Consider the following 22,876-nt stretch of genomic DNA (forward strand, 5'->3'; position numbering starts at 1 on the left):
TGGACTAATTTTTCCCTTCAGTTTCTAGCATCTATGTGTGTTTATAGTTACTTTTGCCTAATTCTTCACACTACTTATACTGCTTGACAGTATGAGAATTATTAGTTAATTTGACCAACTTTTTCATGGCTTCTTTTCCATGCTTGTTATTCTATTTTGTTTAAGAAAAATAAATTCATTTTTTGAAGACAAACTGTTTTCAGCACATGAAATGCTACACAGGTTTATATTACAGATGACGTCCTACACAATGACAACCGGTCCGTCTTTCTCACCAAATTATTAAAATATTCCGTTTCCAAGCACAGTTAATACAAATTTGCTGAAAATACTTTTTTTTGACTTACCAGACAGGAACTGAAATTCTTGTTTCAATCTCTGAGTTATGTGCTTTCTACTAACTGTGGAATGACTAAAATGTCAACACTGTTGATATTTCAACATTGCGAGGTTTGACACATTTATACCGCAGTATTCACTCACTGACCTATCTGTCCATTGTAGCAGCCTCCAGCCAGAATGTGTGAATCTTTGGGGTTGTACTCCAGGCACATAAGAGGAGATACCGGCTTTATCACCATTTCGTGTGTAGTCAGATTTTCTATGAAAATAAAATGGGATTAAGTACAGATTCCTGCAACATTAGAACTGGATCACAGAACTCTTTTTGGAATCACCTCTGTTTTGCAGCAGTGTAAGGGGTCATATAACACACATTTCTTGCGTACATTACAGTATTATTTAAAAGTGATCATTTTCATTCAGAATTATTTCATGGCTAAATGATCTGGTACTTGTACACAGGAAGGAGAAAACAAAGACTGTCATCCCAGGCCACACTTGCATACCTATTAAGAGGCAAATTAGAGAACAGCAAAGACAGGACCCCTGGGAGAAGGTCCCCTGCTCACCATGGATGACATGTAATACAGAGACTAAAATAGACAAAGAGAAAGAAGAAAAGATACCAAAACAACACAACTGGCTTGACATCATTTAAACCCGATATAGGTGTGTTACCCTCACACAGATTTTATGATCAATGTGCCTGGGGTGAAGAGTTATGGGTTAGTTATTTGACACCTTGCTGTTCATTCTAGAAGTTATAGATGCAACTTTTATACCAATGCAACCTACACACGGGTTTCATGGCGGTGATCTCACATGGTTATAAATATTCCCTAATTTTCCATCTGAAGTTAATCAATACAGAAGACAGCCCAGTAATTGAGACAAGAGACAGAAAACAACATAAATTAAAGTATGTAACAAAAGTCAAGTTACAAGTTTGCAAAATAATACCGTCTGACTTTACAGGCAAGAACCATTAAGCAGTCAGTAGCAACAGGATTATTCAGAACATGGTGTCTTGTGTATTGTCTACAGCCAATAGAAAATTCTGTAAATTTACTGTAATACTCATCATCATCATAGGCAATCCCTTGGAACCGAAGAAGACTTGCTTCCACTCTAAAAATGAGTTCTTAGATGACTGAACAGTCCAATACGAGAAACACAGTCCCTGTCACAGGTGGGACAGATAGTTGTTGAGGGAAGGGGTGGGTGGGACAGGTTTGCCGCACGCTCTTTCCGCTGCCTGCGCTTGATTTCTGCATGCTCTCGGTAATGAAACTCGAGGTGCTCAGCGCCCTCCTGGATGCACTTCCTCCACTGAGGGCCATCTTTGGTCAGGGACTCCCAGGTGTGGTGGGGATGTTGCACTTTATCAGGGAGGCTTTGAGGGTGTCCTTAAAACGTTTACTCTGCCCACCTTTGGCTCGTTTTCCATGAAGGAGTTCCGAATAGAGCGCTTGCTTTGGGAGTCTCGTGTCAGGCATGCCCAGCGGAGCTGATCAAGTGCTTCAATGCTGGGGATGTTGGCCTGGTCGAGGATGCTAATGTTGGTGCGTCTGTCCTCCCAGAGGATTTGCAGGATTTTGCGGAGACATCGTTGGTGGTATTTCTCCAGCGACTTGAGGTGTCTACTGTACATGGTCCATGTCTCTGAGCCATACAGGAGGGTGGGTATTACTACAGCCCTGTAGACCATCAGTATCATAGGCAATAGTACTTCAATTATATTGCACTAAGCATTTCGAAAGGAAGAGAAGCTACTAATCATATGGATGATTGGAGATTGATTTCCCACAGATTTGGGTACCAACTGATCTCTGAATTCCAGTATTAGCAGGCCTTAAAGGCAGTACAGCTGACACTAGTCACTCAAACTTCATTTTGCATGACCCACTGATAATGCCTTAAAAAAATTCCTTCTGCTCTCAGCTCTTCTTAATGGGTGTCTTTTGCATCTTTTCACAGGAGGCTTTTTAGATTGGAATTGCAGGCAATGCCACTCGCTCAAAGTCAGAAACTTCCACTGGTAGGAGCTTTTCCTAAACTGACCACAGATTTATTTTCTTTTCCCCCCCTTCCACAGAGACTGTGTAGTTAGGGGGTGGGTTATTAGTGTGCAAGGTTGCACTGTGGCTGGATACAATGGGCCCAAGTTTCGAGCCGCGCCTAGAATGGCGCAGTCCCGACCTGGACGCCCGTTTTTCGCGCGACAAAGTGCGCCTAAAAAAAACCTCTGTGTTCTCCACCTCCCTGCAGGTCCTCTGGCCCTCGGCGCAGCGCAGCACGAGCTGTAGGGGGCGGAGCCAGGTCCCTGCGCTGAAAACAGTTCCGGGACCTCTGCACATGCGCGCTACAGTGGGCACGCAAGTGCAGTAGCTCCAGGTGCCCGAAACTATGTGGGAGGGGCCCGAAGCACTCAGCCCCTAGCCCTGGCCGAATGGCCTCACTGGGGCTGCGTGAATAAGACTCCTCCCACGGCCAGCTCCTGCTTCCTCCCGACCCGACTCGACTCCCGCTTCCCGCCCCCGGACCGGACCCGACCCGACATCCGCTCCCCGCCCCCCCGCCCGGACCCGACACCCGCTCCCCCCCCCAGCCCCCGGACCGGACGTGACACCCGCTCCCCCCCCACCCCGCCCCCGGACCGGACCCCCGCTCCCCGCCCCCCCCCAGACCGGACCCGACACCCGCACCCCCCCCCCCCCGGACCCGACACCCGCTCCCCCCCACACCGGACCTGACACCCGCTACCCCCCGTCCCCGGACAAGACACCCGTTTCCCCCCGCCCCCCAGACCGGACCCAACACCCGTTCCGTTCCCCCCCCCGCCTCCGGACTGGATCCGACCTGACCTCCCTCCCCCCGACCTGACCTCCCTCCTTCCCCCCGACCCGAAGCGACCTCCCTCCCACCACCCCCCCGACCCGACCCAACGCCACCCTACCTGTAAATCTGGTGAGTGAAAACTTACTCCATTCTAAGTTAGTTTGGAGTAAGTTTTCACTCACGAAACTTTGAAATCAGGCGTAATTGGCCGGACACGCCCCCTTTTGAAAAAAAAATTCTGTTCCAAAGTGAAACTGTTCGAACTGACTAGAACTGGAGCAAACTAAATGACGAGAATTCCGATTTCTAAGATACTCCGTTCTACACCAGTTGCTCCTAAAAATCAGGAGCAAATCATGTGGAAACTTGGAGCCCAAGGGCCTGATTTTCTTTTCCCATCCTTTTCATCAATTCATCTGAACTTTCCATTGAGTGCACACCTTGGCTGACATCTCACAAAATCCAGGTCAGATGTGGCTTCTTGATTCAAGTAACAAGCACAACTGAGACTCAAACTTTTAACCATCTGGTGAGATTTGCTTGAATTGGAATGCCAGTGAGATATACGGTTGTTTAAAGATTACCCATTTACTTGTCAAAATCTTTAACACTTGCTCCCTCCTTTTTCTGTATGGTTTATTGGATAATAATAACGTGTTATAAAGTTCCAAGTAAGTTTTTTAAAATGAGGTTACAATTCTAAAAAAGTAATTAGATCAATGACAGTTCTACAGCACAGGGATATGATAATTGAGTTACCCATGTCCCAGATGTATGACTCATTCTTCATTTGCGCAGCTTTTTGAAACTCCTGACAACAGTAAGAAATTGCCAGCTTTCTCCCTTGATCTGGATGCCATGAGAGATGAGATACTGTCCGTGCAATTACATTCGGGTCTCTAACAAATGAAACAAAAAAGATAATGTAATGGGTTTTCTTCATTTCACAAATTCCTAGACGTTTTTCTGAAACAAAATATATTCGCCATACCTATTTATTTCTGCAGCAGTCAGTTCTCAGACTAATTTACATTAAAGTGCATAACTGTACTAATTTAATGCAACAAAAATGAAAAACCCATTGATCAGAGACCTGGTTATTTGATGATTTTGCAAACATGAATATACCTAACACTGACCACAATGGTTAGCTGTTCCCACTGCCTCTTCTGCATTTGTCCAGAGTTCCTCCTGGCCTCCAGTGTAAACCAGACCTCTCTCCTCCTGTCCTCATGCACCAAGGATTCCAGTGCTGCATCTGAGAACTTTGGAGCACGCTCGCTCCCCTGTCGTAACATTAGTAGTACTTTTTCCTGCTCAGACTCTGTTCCTCAGCCAACTGAATCACCTACTGCAGGCAGAATGGACCTCCCCTTTAGGAGGTGCAGACTGCCTGTAAGAAGTGCAGGTTATCTTTAATTAGTGCTAACCTCATACCATTCTGGGGAGGAAAGAGGGTGAACAGCCAGAGGTCATGGTCCATATCGGTACCAAAGGCAGAGGTAGATGGAGGGATGAGGTCCAACAGGCAGTTTAGGGAGCCAGGAGAGAGATTAAAAAGCAGGACCTCAAAAGGTAGAAATCTCCAGGTTACTGTCGGTGCCACGTGCTAGTGAGTACAGAAATAGGAGGATAGAGAAGATGAATGTGTGGCTGGAGAGATGGTGCAGGCAGGAGGGCTTTAGAATCCTGAGGCATTGAGACCATTTGTGGGGGAGGTGGGACCTGTACAAGCCGGAGGGGTCGTACCTCAACAGAGCTGGGACCAGTATCCTCGCGGGAGGGTTTGCTGGTGCTGTTGGGGAGGGTTTAAACTGCCTTGGCAGGGGGATGGGAACCGGAGAATAGATTCAGTGGGGAGAGAAGCAAAGCAGAAATTGGGCAGCATAAAAGTCGAACGTGAATTCGGAAGACAGAGGAAACAAGGGCTGGAAAATAGACAACAAGCGAGTTTGGCACCACTAAATGGTATATACTTCAATGCAAGGAGTATAGGGAATAAGGCAGATGAGCTGAGAGCACAGATAGACACTTGGGAGTATGATATTTTAGCTATTTCTGAGACATGGCTGAAAGAAGGGCAGGTATGGCAGCTCAACATTCCTGGTTACAGAGTACAGAGTTTTCAGACGGGATAGAGAGGGAGGTAAAAAAGGGGGTGGGGGGTCGCAGTATTAATTAAAGAAACAATTACAGCTGTGAGAAGGGATGATACGTTAGAGGGATCATCAAACGAGGCCATATGGGTTGAATTGAAGAACAAAAAAGGGGCGATCACACTACTGGAAGTGTACTATAGACCCCCAAACAGCCAGAGGGGGATAGAAGAACAAATATGTGGATAAATTGCTGCAAAGTGCAAAAACTGTAGAGCTGTAATAGTGGAAGATTTCAACTATCCTAATATTAACTGGGAAAAAAGTACTGGGAATGGTACAGAGGGTGCGGAATTCCTAAAATGCATTCAGAAGAACTTCTTTAGCCAGTATGTAACAAGACCAACAAGGGAGGGGGCTGTTCTGGACTTGGTTTTGGGGAATGAAGAGGGGCAGGTGAAATGGGGTATCAGTGGGAGAGCATTTTGGTGCTAATGATTATAATTCAGTAAGATTTAGGGTAGTTATGGAAAAGGATAAGGTGGACCAGGAAAAAAAAAATTCTCAATTGGGGTAAAGCCAATTTTGCTGAGCTGAGATGGGATTTGGCCAAAGTGGACTGGAAATGGCTACTTTATGATAAATCAGTGTCAGAGCAGTGGGAGGCATTTAAGGAGGAGGTCCTGGGGGTATAGAGCAAGTATGTTCCCTTAAAGAAAAAGGGTGGGGCTAACAAACCTAGAGTCCCCTGGATGTCAAGGGTCCTATAGGGTAAGATAAAGAAAAAAAGGGAAGCTTAAGACAAAACCGAGAACTCAATACTGCAGAAACTCAAGAGTATAAAAAGTGCAGGGGTGCAATCAAAAAAGATATCAGGAAAGTAAAGAGAGAGCATGAAAGAATGTTGGCAAGTAAAGTCAGGGAAAACCCAAAGATGTTTTATAAATACATTAAGAGCATTAAAGGAAATCTGTGTGTGGAGGCAGAAGATGATTCTTAATGAATACTTTGCATTTGTTTTCATAAAAGAGAAGGTCGATGCAGACTTTGCAATGAGGGAGGAGGAGTGTGAAATATTAGACGAGATAAACATAGTGAGAGAGGAAGTATTAAGGGGCTTAGCAAGTTTGAAAGTGGATAAATCCCCAGGCCCAAATGAAATGTATTCCAGGCTGTTAAGAGAAGCAAAAGAGCAAATAGCACAGGCTCTGACCATCATTTTCCAGTCTTCTCTGGCTTCAGGTGTGGTGCCAGAGAACTGGAGGACTGCTAATGTTGCACCTTTGTTTAAAAAGGGAGAAAGGGATAGTCTGAGTAATTACAGGCCAGTCAGCCTAACCTCAGTGGTGGGAAAATTATTGGAAAAAAATCCCGAGGGACAGGATAAATTTTTATTTGGAAAGACATGGATTAATCAAGGACAGTCAGCATGGATTTGTTAAGGGAAGGTCATATCTGACTAACTTGATTAAATTTTTCGAGGAGGTAACCAGGAGGGTTGATGAGGGCAGTGTGTATGATGTAGTGTATATGGATTTTAGCAAAAGTTTTTGATAAGGTCCCACATAGCAGACTGGTCACGAAAGTAAAAACCCATGGGATCCAAGGCAAAGAGGCAAGTTGGATCCAAAATTGGCTCAGAGACAGGAAGCACAAGTTAATGGTTGATGGGTGTTTTTGTGACTGGGAGGCTGTACCCAGTGGGGTTCCGCATGGCTCAGTGCTGGGTCTCTTGCTTTTTGTGGTATATATCAGTAATTTAGACTTGAATGTTGGGGGTATGATTAAGAAGTTTGAAGATTACACTAAAATAGGCTGTGTGGTTGATAATGAGGAAGAAAGCTGTAGACTGCAGGAAGATATCAATGTATTGGTCAGGTGGGCAGAACAGTGACAAATGGAATCCAATCCAGCTAAGTGTGAGGTAATGTATTTGGGGAGGTCCAACAAAGCAAGGGAATACACATTAAATGGTACGACACAGAAAAATGTAGAGGAACAAAGGGACCTTGAAGTGCAGGACCAGAGATCCCTGAAGGTAGCAGGCCAGGTAGATAAGGTAGTTAAGAAGGCAGATGGAATACATGCCTTTATTCGTCAAGGCATGGAATACAAGAGCAAGGAGGTTATGCTTGAACCGTATAAAACACTGGTTAGGCCGCAGCTGGAGTACTATGTGCAGTTCTGGTCATCACATTACAGGAAAGATATGATTGCACTGGAAAGGGTGCAGAGAAGATTTACCAAGAATTTTGTCTGGATTGGAGAATTTTGCCTATGAGGAAAGATTGGAGATGCTGGGTCTGTTTTCTTTGGAACAGAGGAGACTTAGGGGAGACCTGATTGAGGTGTATAAAATTCTGAGGGGCCTGGACAGAAGGGATAGGAAGGACCCGTTTCCCTTGGAAGAGGGATCAACAACCAGATTTAAAGTAATTGCGGGGAGGTATAGAGAAGATATGAGGGGAGATTTCTTTACCCAGAGGGTGGTGTGGGTCTGGAACTCACTGCCTGAAAGGGTGGTAGAGGCAGAAAGCCTCACCACATTTAAAAAGTACTTGGATGTGCACTTAAAGTGCCGTAACCTACAGAGCTACAGACCAAGAACTGGAAAGTGGGATTAGGCTGGATAGCTCTTGATCAGCTGGCGCGGACACAATGGGCCGAAATGGCCTCCTTCCATGCTGTAAATTTCTATGATTCTATGAATTTGGGCCCCCACCTCAATGTGCAGCCATTCAGCAGTGCGTTCAATGCTGGGCTGCACGCCAAAATCATGATAATCAGCAGGCAGCACAAAGTTTGTAGGCTGCCTGCATTACTTCGAACAGACGCGGGTTGATTCCGCATTGGGATCCCCATGTCCATTTTCAGGGGCAACCGAATTTTTAGCTGATTATTTTTCAACAAAATAATGCCACAAAAATCAGTGGATTCTTGTCAAGATTAATTGTTTTTACCAGACAAAAACTGATGTTACATGACATTCAACCTTAGGTTAAAATGCTATTTCTTAATCAAATCACTCTGTGAATAACGTTGATGACTGGACATTCCAAATACAATTTTCAAAGAACTGATGATGCACGAATAAACCAGTTATTTTTTACTTCCAGCCCAAGATTGAAAGTAAACAAGTGGCGAGGTTCCTTTCTAAACCATGAACCCTAAACTCAATTAACTTCAACAACAACTTAAATATAGAACCTTTAATGTCGTAAAATGTCCCAAGGTGCTTCACAAGAGCATTATCAAACAAAATTTGACATCAAGCAACACAAGAAAATATGTGGGCAGATGACCAAAAGTTTGGAGAAAGAGGTCTTCAAGGAGGAAAGAAGGTGAAGAAGGTAAATGGTATGTTGGCCTTCATAGCAAGGGGATTTGAGTTTAGGAGCAGGGAGGTCTTACTGCAGTTGTACAGGGCCTTGGTGAGGCCTCACCTGGAATAGTGTGTTCAGTTTTGGTCTCCTAATCTGAGGAAGGACGTTCTTGCTATTGAGGGAGTGCAGCGAAGGTTCACCAGACTGATTCCCGGGATGGCAGGACTGACATATGAGGAGAGACTGGATCGACTGGGCCTGTATTCACTGGAATTTAGAAGAATGAGAGGGGATCTCATAGAAACATGTAAAATTCTGATGGGATTGGACAGGTTAGATGCAGGAAGAATGTTCCCGATGTTGGGGAAGTCCAGAACCAGGGGTCACAGTCTAAGGATAAGGGGTAAGCCATTTAGGACTGAGATGAGAAACTTCTTCACTCAGGGAGTTGTTAACCTGTGGAATTCTCTACCGCAGTGAGTTGTTGATGCCAGTCTGTTAGATATATTCAAGAGGGAGTTAGATATGGCCCTTACAGCTAAAGGGATCAAGGGGTATGGAGAGAAAGCAGGAAAGGGGTACTGAGGTGAATGATCAGCCATGATCTTATTGAATGGCGGTGCAGGCTCAAAGGGCAGAATGGCCTACTCCTGCACCTATTTCCTATGTTTCTATGAAAGAGAGGTAGAGAGGCGGAGAGGTAATGGGCTCAATTTTCCCCAAAGCATTTTGACGTACTTGAAGAGTTATGCACGATTTTTTGTGGCCCAAGTACGCCAAAAAAAGTGTTGTAAAGTTTCCCCGTTGGATCTCTTCATTTTGGCATGGCCTAACCCGACCTTTAGTTTTGGGGCTGGAGCCTTGATCTGTGCCAAAAAGATCGGGCTGCCATGGTAACCAGGGACACAATGCGCATACAGCCACCTCCCAACATGTTAAAAGAATTGAAAAACACATAGCACCATCTTACCTCCAACCCCGCCCGAAGGCTGTCCGGTCCGGTTGCATTCTCGGTCACCGGTTCGTCTTCCTCTCCCCTCCCCTCCCCTCCCCCTCCCCTCTCTCTCTCTCTCTCCCTCTACCAGACTGTGTGCGAGAACCGGGGACTCAGAATGGAACCGGACAGCCTTCCTGTGTGTGTGTGAACTGAGGACCGAGAATGGAACCGGACAGCCTTCCTGTGTGTGTGGGGACCGGACAGCCTTCGGGCGGGGTTGGAGGCAAGTTGCTGCTATGTGTTTTTCAATTCTTTCAGTGTGTCCGGGCGTCTGCTGCACCACTTTCCTTACCTACGCCGATTTCCTTAATTCTAGGGAAGGTTTTTCAGGACAGGTCACATACGCTGGCCGAATCAGAACTGGAGTAATTCTCAGCTGGCCAAATTTCCCTAAATGGCCAGAAGTGGTATAGGTGGCTGGTTACGCACACTTTGGCTGAAAAAAAACAGACTTAAAAAATTTGTAACTAACTCAGTTACGCTGCTGCAAATCGACTGGGGAAACTGGGGATTTTTAAGTTCGGCCAGAAAAAGTAGCCTGCTCCAAAAACAACGGTGCAAATACGCGGGAAAATTGAGCCCAGTGGGAGGGAATTCCAGAGCTTAAGGCCTTGGCAACTGAAGGCGTGGTTGTCAATGGTGGGGCGATTAAAACCAGGGATATTCATGAGGCCAGATTTAGAAGAGTGCAGATATCTCGGAAGGTTGTAGGGCTGGAGGAGATTACAGAGATAGGGAGGGGGCGAGGCCATGGCGGTATTTGTAAACAAGGATGAGGATTTTAAAATCGAGGCGTTGCTTAACTGGGAGCCAATGCAGGTCAGCGAGCACAGGGGTGATGGGTGAACGGGACTTGGTGCGAGTTAGGACATGGGCAGCAGAGCTTTGGGTGCCCTCAAGTTTAGAGGGTATAATGTGACAGATCGGCCAGGAGTGCTTCAAAAGTACTGATGATTTTTAAAAACAGAAATTATGGGGGGGGAAATTAGGTTAAATGGCAAATCTGAAGAAGAATAAAATAAAATAGTGGAATGTTGTTCGGGAAAGAGAAGATATTTCCTAATATTCAAAGTAAGAGTGTGACATGAAGGAGCTGACATGTTGCTTTTAATATGTACATATGCATGTGTAGGGAGAGAGGGAAGATATTCCTGTTATTGCTAATAACATTAATTACTTGCAAAAGGCTGCTTTCAAGACAAAGTGAAGGATTAACTGTAGGATGAAATAAGTTTTTTTTTTAAACTTAAAAACATTATTAAATTTTCCTTTACACTCGGAATAGCAAAGAATTACATGTCAGCTTTAATAAACTGCCTTTTGGACTCTTACCTTGAATTTCCATGTATGTTTACTCATAATTAGAAACTGCATGGAGTTGAAAATCTTACTACTCCTTTATATACAAGTATTTTTTTCATCTATTGAGGAATCCACAGGATTCCCAAGGATGCACCCGTTACCTGAAAACATTTATGGTTTTTGCAGATGGAGGTTCCTCACTTCTTTCCATAGTTTCCTCCTGATCTTCAAAGTACTCCTCATAAATATTGATAGCATTGTTCTGTTTAATACAGTGCTCCATTAACTGCAAAACATGTAGAATTGAGCAATATTTAATGCAAGTGTAAAATTTGAGGATAAGTACAGTGACTGATAGTCAAATCCACCTGTCCTTTCTTCAGTTCTTCAATAGCTGAGGGAGCAGGCAGATTTTTGCCAGTGTCTATAACCTACCTTTTCTATCGATTCTATTTATATTGCATGGTGAAAGCTTCAAAAACAAGCCACTGCAGTGCTGGTTAAAGCTATCAATCGGCAGCCACCAGCAATTTCAAAAACCTGATTGGGCAGGTGCAAAATCTAATTATGTCCAGCCTTTTACCTCTTTAGTGGTGAGGCAACGATCAGAAGATCTGCTTATGGATATTACGGTGCAATCTGCATTCTATCATTCCAGGCACAACACATGGGGCCAGATTTTGCCGAAAAAATAATAGCGTGTGAACGAGGCATGCCATCATTATTGCACAAATCGGCCACCAACCGATAGCGAATAAGAGGTATCCCGTGAATTGCAAATCACCACATGCTGCTGGCCAATTTTAGCAGCTCCGCCATTAACTCACAAAAAAAAGCATCTTGCGCTTAACTGCTCCCTGACTTTACATAAGAACATAAGAATTAGGAACAGGAGTAGGCCATCTAGCCCCCCGAGCCTGCTCCGCCATTCAAAAAGGAGTTAGATGAGGTCCTTACTACTAGGGGGATCAAGGGGTATGGCGAGAAAGCAGGAATGGGGTACTGAAGTTGAATGTTCAGCCATGAACTCATTGAATGGCGGTGCAGGCTAGAAGGGCCGAATGGCCTACTCCTGCACCTATTTTCTATGTTTCTATGTTTCAACAAGATCATGGCTGATCTGGCCGTGGACTCAGCTCCACTTACCCGCCCGCTCCACATAACCTTTAATTACCTTACTGGTTAAAAATCTATCTATCTGTGATTTGAATACATTCAATGAGCTAGCCTCAACTGCTTCCTTGGGCAGAGAATTCCACAGATTCACAACCCTCTGGGAGAAGAAATTCCTTCTCAACTCGGTTTTAAATTGGCTCCCCCGTATTTTGAGGCTGTGCCCCCTAGTTCTAGTCTCCCCGACCAGTGGAAACAACCTCTCTGCCTCTATCTTGTCTATCCCTTTCATTATTTTAAATGTTTCTATAAGATCACCCCTCATCCTTCTGAACTCCAACGAGTAAAGACCCAGTCTACTCAATCTATCATCATACGGTAACCCCCTCATCTCCAGAATCAGCCCAGTGAATCATCTCTGTACCCCCTCCAAAGCTAGTATATCCTTCCTTAAGTAAGGTGACTAAAACTGCACACAGTACTCCAGGTGCGGCCTCACCAATACCCTGTACAGTTGCAGCAGGACCTCCCTGCTTTTGTACTCCATCCCTCTCGCAATGAAGGCCAACATTCCATTCGCCTTCCGGATTACCTGCTGCACTTGCAAACTAACTTTTTTGGGATTTGTGCACAAGGACCCCCCAGGTCCCTCTGCACCGCAGCATATTGTAATTTCTCCCCATTCAAATAATATTCCCTTTTACTGTTTTTTTTTCCCAAGGTGGATGACCTCACATTTTCCAACATTGTATTCCATCTGCCAAACCATAGCCCATTCGCTTAACCTATCCAAATCTCTTTGCAGCCTCTGTGTCCTCTACACAACCCACTTTCCCACTAATCTTTGTGTCATCTGCAAATTTTGTTACACTACACTCTGTCCCCTCTTCCAGGTCATCTATTGTAAACAGTTGTGGTCCCAGCACCGATCCCTGAGGCACACCACTAACCACCGATTTCCAACCCGAAAAGGACCCATTTATCCCGACTCTCTGCTTTCTGTTAGCCAGCCAATTCTCGATCCGTGTTAATACATTTCCTCTGACTCCGCGTACCTTTATCTTCTGCAGTAACCTTTTGTGTGGCACCTTATCGAATGCCTTTTGGAAATCTAAATACACCACATCCATCGGTACACCTCTATCTACCAAGCTCGTTATATCCTCAAAGAATTCCAGTAAATTAGTTAAACATGATTTCCCCTTCATGAATCCATGTTGCGTCTGCTTGATTGCACTATTCCTATCGAGATGTCCCGCTATTTCTTCCTTAATGATAGCTTCAAGCATTTTCCCCACTAACATGTTAAACTAACAGGCCTATAGTTACCTGCCTTTTGTCTGCCCCCTTTTTTAAAAAGAGGTGTTACATTAGCTGCTTTCCAATCCGCTGGTACCTCCCCAGAGTCCAGAGAATTTTGGTAGATTATAACGAATGCATCTGCTATAACTTCTGCCATCTCTTTTAATACCCTGGAATGCATTTCATCAGGACCAGGGGACTTGTCTACCTTGAGTCCCATTAGCCTGTCCAGCACTACCCCCCTAGTGATAGTGATTGTCTCAAGGTCCTCCCTTCCCACATTCCTGTGACCAGCAATTTTTGGCATGGTTTTTGTGTCTTCCACTGTGAAGACCAAAGCAAAATAATTGTTTAAGGTCTCAGCCATTTCCACATTTCCCATTATTAAATTCCCCCTTCTCATCTTCTAAGAGACCAACATTTACTTTAGTCACTCTCCTCCGTTTTATATATCGGTAAAAGCTTTTACTATGTTTTTATGTTTTGCGCAATTTTACTTTCATAATCTATCTTTCCTTTCTTTATTGCTTTCTTAGTCATTCTTTGCTGTCGTTTAATATTTTCCCAATCTTCCAGTTTCCCACTAACCTTGGCCACCTTATACGCATTGGTTTTTAATTTGATACTCTCCTTTATTTCCTTGGTTATCCACGGCTGGTTATCCCTTCTCTTACCGCTCTTCTTTTTCACTGGAATATATTTTTGTTGAGCACTATGAAAGAGCTCCTTAAAAGTCCTCCACTGGTCCTCAATTGTGCCACCATTTGGTCTGTGTTCCCAGTCTAGTTTAGCCAACTCTGCCCGCATCCCACTGTAGTCCCCTTTGTTTAAGCATAGTACGCTCGTTTGAGACACTACTTCCTCACCCTCAATCTGTATTACAAATTCAACCATACTGTGATCACTCATTCCGAGAGGATCTTTTACCAGGAGATTGTTTATTATTCCTGTCTCATTACACAGGACAAGATCTAAGATAGCTTGCTCCCTTGTAGGTTCTGTAACATACTGTTCTAAGAAACAATCCCGTATGCATTCTATGAATTCCTCCTCAAGACTACCCCGTGCGATTTGATTTGACCAATCGATATGTAGGTTAAAATCCCCCATGATTACTGCCATTCCTTTTACACATGCCTCCATTATTCCCTTGATTATTGCCCGCCCCACCGTGAAGTTATTATTTGGGGGCCTATAAGCTACTCTGCTCTGTTGCCTCCTGCCTTTTGCATTCTTTCTTGGGGTCCTGTTCATCTGAGCTCTCATCCACTCTAACTAGCTCAGAGCCCTCTCCTGGGTTCCGAATACTCCTCGCATTGAGGCACCGAACTTTCAGGCTTGCCTTTTTATTACACTTTGACCCTTTAGAATTTTGCTGTACAGTGGCCCTTTTTGTTTTTTGCCTTGGGTTTCTCTGCACTCCACTTTTACTCATCTCCTTTCTGCCTTTTGCTTCTGTCTCTATTTTGTTTCCCTCTGTCTCCCTGACTTTCATGAAGTTGCTACATTTCCATGTTAATTGCTCATTAAACTCCCCACAGAAAGTTAACTTTAGTCATTAACAGCATAAGTATTCTTAACGATGTGCCCATAAAGTGAACAATTAAAAATGCAGAGTCTCAATCCTTAAATCTCTTTGGTTAAGGAGATGCGCTATTTGTTCCGTTGTTTACCAAGGTCCAAGATGCCATGTTGCCCTCACTGCGCCGTTATCAGCTGGCACTTCAAGCAACTGTATGGGAATTTTTTTTTAAAACCTAAACGTGTACGCACAAGCATAACTAATGGGGCTCGCCAAAAGATACCCCGCTCCAGCAAAATCTGGCCCATTAATGCACCAATTTATTAATCCACAGAATATATAAGACACAGAAACAGGCCATTCGGCTCAACGAGTCTGTACTGGTTCTATTGTATTCTATTAATATTGCATGTTGAATGCTTCATGATTATATCCATTGGACTTGTAGTCTTATCACATCTGTCACTTTTGTTGTACTTGGTCAAGAGGTACATGAAGGTGGGATCAATTGAATTAGGACAATGGTTCCCGAATTTAAAATATCCCATGAGTTAAGGTTAGCCACAGCACATCAAATATTTTCTAGAGGTTACAAATATTAGTAAGGCAAGTGAAAGTCAACTTATTAACTTTGCAAAATGTATTCGTATTAATATCTGGGTTTTTGGCATTGAAAGCACTGTTTTGAATTAATATCTCCTTTCTATGCCACTTACACCACCCAGCTGCATGAGCGTGTAGACATAATTCTCATCCTTTTCCACTTTTTTTCGATAACGAATGGTATGTTCTAGATCATTTGGGTTTATATCTCTCGGCCAGCCACCCTCCACATGGTTAATCCCTCGAGTCTCTGTCTCAAAACGTTCTGTGTTTATCTTAAAATGGAGATAAAAGAAAAGACTATGAGAATATTAGTGAAAAGCATGAAATTACTTAATTCAGAAGGACATAATTTAAGGAACAAAAATAACTAGATAGATTTCTTGTTCTTTCACAAAGATGTCTATCATACCTTGTACCTAAAATCATTGTTTGTTTGTAGAGGAGGACGTAATCTCACAAAGCTCTAAGGTGGATAAGTTACTGCTCTTTGGCTTCGACATTTTCCCTACATTATATGAAGAGATTACAAAGATGATATTGGACTACACCATGGATGTTGCCACAAAATTCAATGTCTGAGTCATGTTCCCAATAAAAATTGTAAAAATTCAGTAGCACTGAGGGACTTCTACATGACTGGAAAGTAAATCACTGAAGATGCACCCACTAGTGGTATGAGAGAGATAAGAAATTATTGTTATGAGGAAAGGTGAGATACTGGGCCTAGTTCCACTGGAATAGAGAAGACTAAGAGGAGATACAGTAGTGTTTAAAATAGTAAGTTTCAATAGAACAAAGAAAGAATGACTATTTGCTCTAGTTTGGGAGTCAGTGACGAGAGATCATACAGTTCAAGCTGTCAGAGAGTAAATAGAGAGGTGAAGACAAATGTATTTACGCAAAGAGTTGTTGGAGCATGGAACTCTTTGCCACAGGGAGTACTTGATGGGAGTACTACAGCCTCCCATCCTCCATCTTCCATAAACTTCAGCTCGTCCAAAACTCTGCTACCTATATCCTATCCCACATCAAGGAATGCTTTCCCAAAGCAACCATCGTATTGTCTACTGGACCCGCAAGGCCTCAAATTAAAAATTCTCATCCTTGTGTATAAATCTCTTCATATCCTTTCCCCTCCTAATTCTGCAACTTCTTCCTTCCCTCCCTTCCCGCCGATACAACCCTCCCTTCCCGCCGATCACTGCATTCTTTTGACCATGGTCTTTTGTGCATTCAATGCTCCCTTCGTCCCACCAATGGCAGACGTGTCATCAGCCACATAGGTGGAGCTCTCGAGAATTCCCTTTCAAACCCTGCTACATCTCCACCTCCATCTCCCCTTTTAAGACCCTCCATAAAGCCATTTCTGACAAAGCCTTTGGGCACCCCTGTACCAATCTCTCCTTCTTTAGGTCAGCATTTAGTTTCTTTCCTCACACTCCTCTAAAGCACCTCAAGATGTTTTTCTTGTTAAAGATGTAATATAAATGCAAATTGTTGTTGCATGGTTCAAAATATGAAAGAGACTGAAGACTGCCTGTAAATCAGACATATGATCGAAAAGACTACCAATTAGGTGGTAGCTGTCTTCATAATATCCTCACTTAACATCCCCAACACTGCTGAAATCAAGTTCAACCAGTTCTTAGATTGGTGCACAAGAATAATAATACTGAAGCATAATACTCTTCCGCAAAAGGTGAAAAACCTGATATGGTTTGCTTACTCTGCTGCTAGCATATTTGGTTAGTATAGTGACACTCATGAAGGGGTGAGCAAAGATAATCCCACTATCACCCTTCTTTAAGGAGTACCACAACTTATTTAATTTTTGGCCTAAATTTATTAAGATTTCTTTAGACAATACCAATTTAAATCATTTTTGAATAGCTCAGTACATAAACATATGTGCAATGTCCAGTCACAGGCTCGACTGGGCCCTTAAACATAGGAAATATTTGATGAATGGCACTCATGGAGAAATCTGTGATTCAGCTCATCCTTCCCTTAGTAGGTGAAGAACACAGAAAGCAGTTCCTATGATTAAGTACTAGGAATTTCAAAAAGACAAGAATTTAAGCTTTCAATTTTTGTTATCCCACCTCATGTTCAGACATGTCATTTGACACTTGTACAACGATATCAACTGGATTTTTCTCGATGAATTGTTCTGCTAATATCGGATCTGGAATAATGTCAACATGTAGCTCTGCTGGCCGATCTGAAAAGTTGCACTGCCGGCCAAATTCACTTCGTATTTTGGTATAAACATATACAATCTCCATGATGCCTGCAAGAAACCAAGAAGATGTGCTTACTCCAACAAATTCTTAATTTAACCTTACCTTGTATTGTAATCGTCTTTTAAAATAAAGGTCATCAATGGGTGAAAAGTAGAATACTTTGAAGTTTTTATTTTGTAAAATTAAAAATCCTGCAAGTGTTTCCTCCAACTCCCAGTAGTATACTTTTCTTGCGATTATTATACAATAGAAAAAACAAAACACAGATTATATTTGAATTATTATTCCAAGCCTTCTCATCAAATTATGTTTTTTGAGTTGTGATCAAATAGACATCTCATTATTTATATTATTCATAATTTGATCTCCTGTGGCATTGTTTACTGGCAGCTTGGGGTCTGCAGCACCGTTGTGATGTTTAGCATAGTCCCATTCTGAGTTGGAGAGTGAATCATAGTGGGGGCTAGGGAGTGGAACACGACAGTGGAAGAGAGAGGCAGAGCTCTGGATCTTGAGAGAACTCGGGGCTTTCAAGGCTAACAGTGCTGGGAAAACCACAAATGATGGTAGCAGCTGTTGACAATTATTTTCTTCCTGGATCTGAATTCCAACCAGAAGACTGTGTGATGGTGTCACAGTTTTTGGGTCGGCTAGATACTCACGGGTTCAGTATCACTGGCCACTGCCATAAGCAGATTTCATATCCCCCTATGATCGGGAATGCACCCGGTTCTGCCCAATATCTAATTAAATAGCACAACCAGGGAGAGGGAATTGGAGTATTCTTGCACAACGTTGTGTGAACTGCCCCTTCACTCGTCTGTGAGGTGGGGCTTTGCCTACTAAGCATACAGCAGCACCTTTTGAAATGGAGCCCGGTGGCCCAGCTGGACCCTATTTTATGTGAATGGAATAGAACATCATGGACTATTGGGAACTGCAAGTAGCCATCTCCTCACAATTGCATGGTGTTCTCCCTGTGGATGACTGAGTAAGATTTCAAATCACGATTGCAAGCCTAAATGAAGTTTAGGCTGCTGGTTTGCTGTTTCAAAGGATACTTTGTGGAGTTAAACCCATTACATACTGAATGTAGCAGTGCAGAAATACAAGTTGAAACAATGCACACAAACACAAGCAAACAATCCATTTTTGTCACCTTTTTGCCACAATGAGATCAAATGTTTTTGTTTGTCCAATGAGGTAATTGGGATGCATTTTAAAACATCAGAATTGCTTTTATAATTGACAGAGTGAACATTCATGTTTTTAAGCATTGCCCCATCTATTCTATACTGTATTAGATGGAGGAGGAAAAGGCCTAGGGAACAGTTCTGAGAGTTAGAAATTGGTCTGCTTAACACCTCCTGTTACTGCCTCCGGGGCTGGGGGCGGGGGATGGTGCTAACCACTTACTGACTGGGCACGACGAGATGATCGACCCCTGCTAAATTCAATAGGATTGCTGCGGCGGTAGGCCGTCGCGCCCCAATCTCCTTTGCATGGAGATCGTGACGTCATCACTGTGCACATCGCCTCGGTCCCAAACTTTATTTCCGCTCCCTGCAGCATTGCCGGGCGAAAACACCGGCAGCTGCAGGAGGTGTTCATCGAGAAGTCGGGCGCTTCGGGGGCCGAGGTAAGTGAACAAATTTCGAAAATGCCAATTTTTTCCAATCCTCTTCGCCCGTGATTGATCAGCCCGGCACTCTGCTGCAGTGCATCGGGCTGGATCGTGGCTACCATCGGGGAGCACAGCCTGCAGCGTTAGCCCTTCTTCTTTACACATACCGGCCCGCCTGCTGCCTCTTGCACTCCAGGAAGGAAGTGGAACGCATGATTTACCGCTCCACTTCCTTCCTGGAGCGCAAACCCCAAATTTTTTTTAAAGTTGAAAAGCATTAGTACCTGGTGCTAATATTTTCAACTTTTAAAACTTAGCGCCCCAAACAGGGCGCTGCTAAATTTTTCCCCTGTAGTCTGTCTAGTCACCACTCATTACTGGTGCAATCTATAAATGGTAGGCCACCATCATGTGTGATATAGAACAATAGTGGTGTATTCTGGGAATATACATGGCGATATATATTCAGCATTTACATTTCAGGGTATGCCTGAGGTAACCATGAACATGCAGCATGACAGATCATTGCAAGTGTGCTGCATACCATGAGACAGAAAAGAATTGGATGGCGAAAGGTGGTTTCGGATGGGGTGGAATGTATGGCCCCAAGTTTCCACATGATTTGCTCCTGATTTTTTAGGAGCAACTGGTGGAGAACGGAGTATCTTAGAAATCGGAATTCTCCACATTTAAGTTTTCTGCAGTTCTCGTCAGGTAGAACAGTTTCACTTTTGAACAGAATTTTTTTTTCCAAAAGGGGGCGTGTCCGGCCACTGACGCCTGATTTGAAAGTTTCCACAGTGAAAACGTACTCCAAATTAACTTAGAATGGAGCAAGTGAAGATTTTTGTAGGCTTGAAAAAACCTTGTCTACACATTAAAAAATCAGGCGCAGGTTACAAATTAGGCGTCGGGAACGAGGTGGGGGGGAGGGGGGGGAAGGGAAGTCATTACATTCTACAATAAATCCTTATTTATACTTATACAAATATTATACAAATAAATCCAACCTGAATAAAAATTTATAAGCAAAGAAAAGATTAAATAAACCATGTTCCTACCTGTGTGAAAGTGTTTCAGGCAGGCCTTTCAGGCAGCGGTTTCCCGACGGCGGGGGGGGGGGGGGGGGCGGGAGGCAGTGAGAAGGCTGCAGGAAGCCTCAGAACTTGAGGCAGCCGTTCCCGACGGCGGGGGGGAGGCAGTGAGAAGGCTGCAGGAAGCCTCAGAACTTGAGGCAGCCGTTCCCGACGGCAAGCGGGGGGGAGGCAGTGAGAAGGCTGCAGGAAGCCTCAGTGCTGATCATGGAAGGGCAATGTGGTTTTATTAAAAAATGTTAAAAATTGAACAGCTACAAAGAATTTGAATAGTCTCAAACAAGTGCATGTGTCCCGTTTATCACAATCTATCTTTAATTACAGAATGCACTCCCTCACCCTCACACACAGAAATATCAAGAAAATTAAAATACAAGCCTTTGCAAGGGTTCAATAAACAAATTTTCACTTTTTCTGCAGCACTTTTTCAAATGGCCGAGTGCCAATGTTTCCTTCACACTGCGCATGCGCGAACGCTCCAACGCGCATGCGCAGGGTTGCCGACACGAAAAAAACTCATTTAAATGGTACCCGCCCCCTCCTGCTTACAAAATCGGCGCGAGTGGTAGGCTCCGCCCCCCTGGGCGCCGCGCCAAGCAGACATCGAGCTGCAAAGCGCTCGAGAATAGCGTGTTTTTTTTCAGGCGCCGTTTTCGGCGCGAAAAACGGGCGCCCAGCTCGGAGGGGCGCCCGTTTTGCCGCGTGTGGAAACTTGGGGCCTATGTGTTGTGAAACACAAGGTATCGCAATTGTGTGGGATAGGCTCGATGGACCAAATGGTCTTTACCTGTCCGTCATTGTACATATGTTCATAAATAGAACTTGGAGAAAAGGCAGTGGTTGACCATAATCAAAAGCTGTGGAAAGGTTGAAGAGAAAAAGAAAGGATAATCCAGCCAAAGTCAAAAAGGAAGTTGCTGTGACTTTCACCAGGACAGCTTTGGTGGTGTAGATAGGACAGAAACCAGACCCCATTAACCAATCCTTTTTGTTGCTTGTGAATGGCCATGGATTGAAAAGTTCCATTTATCAAATTACCTCTTCAGTTCTCCAATGCATGTTTTAGCTTTACTTTCTATAGGTCAGAAATGGGCCATATTCTAGTTTCTGTAATTCTGAGTAACTTTCATTTGTTTCATCACATTGAATCTAATATTCTTGTGGTCCTGTTATCTGGCTGCTCTGCCACGGAGGCCTGATACTGCATCAGGATCACAACTAAAAACTAAATCAATTATCTCTAGTTTCCTCACTAACACGCTGTGTTACAAAATTATGTCAACAATTCTTTTAGCTGTCTTTCCATCAATAACTCGATGGCTCACCACTGGGTCACTAAATATGAGAAATTAAAATCCACTTAAAATTAAAATGACCCATTAGAAAGACAGTTCTGCCCATTGTGCCCCGTCATATTGGACATCCCAAAGTTCAAAAACTTGGAAATATACTATAAAAGTCTATTTTAACTCCATCAAAAAATAATCAAATTTTACAAAAGACTTGCACTTATTTAAAGTCTGTTTATTATATTTCAACGTCTACCTTAATCCTAAGTGCATGTTCATACCTTTATTTCACTTTCTGTAAAATTATAAAAAGTGAATGATAAAATCTGCTTGTTATTTCTGGGTTTGCTGTCTGTGAGAATTCTTCAATGTGATTGGCTTCTTGATGACATCACTGTTGCTGGATGCCAAAGATCCCCTACAGATGGTGCCAGAATGAAAAACGTCAGCAAAGGTGAAATCCATGCCAGAGAACCCACTAAAGGTTTGTGGGCAGCTTTCTTCGAGGTCAGCGGCAAGCAGCATCACTTCGCATCCAACAATAAATGTAATTATAATTGAATTAATTCAAAATTCTAGTCGATCATCATGGGGAATCAGGACTGTGTAGTCAACAAGTGAAGTGGGGTTAGATGGATCAATATGTGCAGACATAATTCAGCCCTCATCTTAAAGTTATACATTCTGTCCTTATTTTTATTTAATATTTGATTTGATATTATTTATCATTAAATAGAAAAACCTACAGCAATTTGGAAAGCAGAGTTGATTGGAACATAAGGAAATTCTCTGTGGTGCAGGTTGAGGAGCTAAAAGATGTGCCACTATACCAAATGACCAGAGGGCTTAATGGCAGCTGAATAAGATTACTTTAGCATATCCAATTATGAACGTGGACATGGAATTTAGAATGGAAAAATTGACACACAAATGTGATTTAAAAACATGACCACAGGAAGTAAGGTTTTCTGGATAAGTACGCAGCATAAAATAAATTCAAGAAAAAATTAGAGAGGGTGGTGACTAGTAGGGCAGAATTTTCGCTCTTGGCACAATCGGCAATCCAGGCACAAATTGCACTCAAAATGGCGCACGTTTTCTGAAGTGAAGTTATGGTTCAAGTTTCCGCTCAAACTCCTTTGCATAAACGCAAATGTAAAATCGTCCATGAACAAGTGCAATTGG

At 43.4% G+C, this 22,876-nt stretch overlaps 1 protein-coding gene across 2 annotated transcripts in view; it reads right to left on the reverse strand.

Moving 5' to 3' along the window:
* Positions 1 to 22,876, reverse strand: part of dnai2b (dynein, axonemal, intermediate chain 2b) — an 89,690-nt gene that overhangs the window by 65,099 nt on the left and 1,715 nt on the right. For both annotated transcript variants that reach the window (XM_070857682.1, XM_070857683.1), the window contains exons 2-7: positions 21,973 to 22,109; positions 17,544 to 17,731; positions 15,552 to 15,713; positions 11,060 to 11,184; positions 3,940 to 4,079; positions 488 to 601 (exon numbers count right to left, since the gene is read on the reverse strand). In XM_070857682.1, the coding sequence (XP_070713783.1) occupies positions 488 to 601; positions 3,940 to 4,079; positions 11,060 to 11,184; positions 15,552 to 15,713; positions 17,544 to 17,726 (724 nt within the window). In that variant the 5' untranslated portion in view covers positions 17,727 to 17,731; positions 21,973 to 22,109. The remainder of the gene's footprint in view (positions 1 to 487; positions 602 to 3,939; positions 4,080 to 11,059; positions 11,185 to 15,551; positions 15,714 to 17,543; positions 17,732 to 21,972; positions 22,110 to 22,876) is intronic.

This window comes from Pristiophorus japonicus, chromosome 16, assembly GCF_044704955.1.
Source record: "Pristiophorus japonicus isolate sPriJap1 chromosome 16, sPriJap1.hap1, whole genome shotgun sequence".
In the NCBI taxonomy this organism is placed as follows: domain Eukaryota; kingdom Metazoa; phylum Chordata; class Chondrichthyes; family Pristiophoridae; genus Pristiophorus; species Pristiophorus japonicus.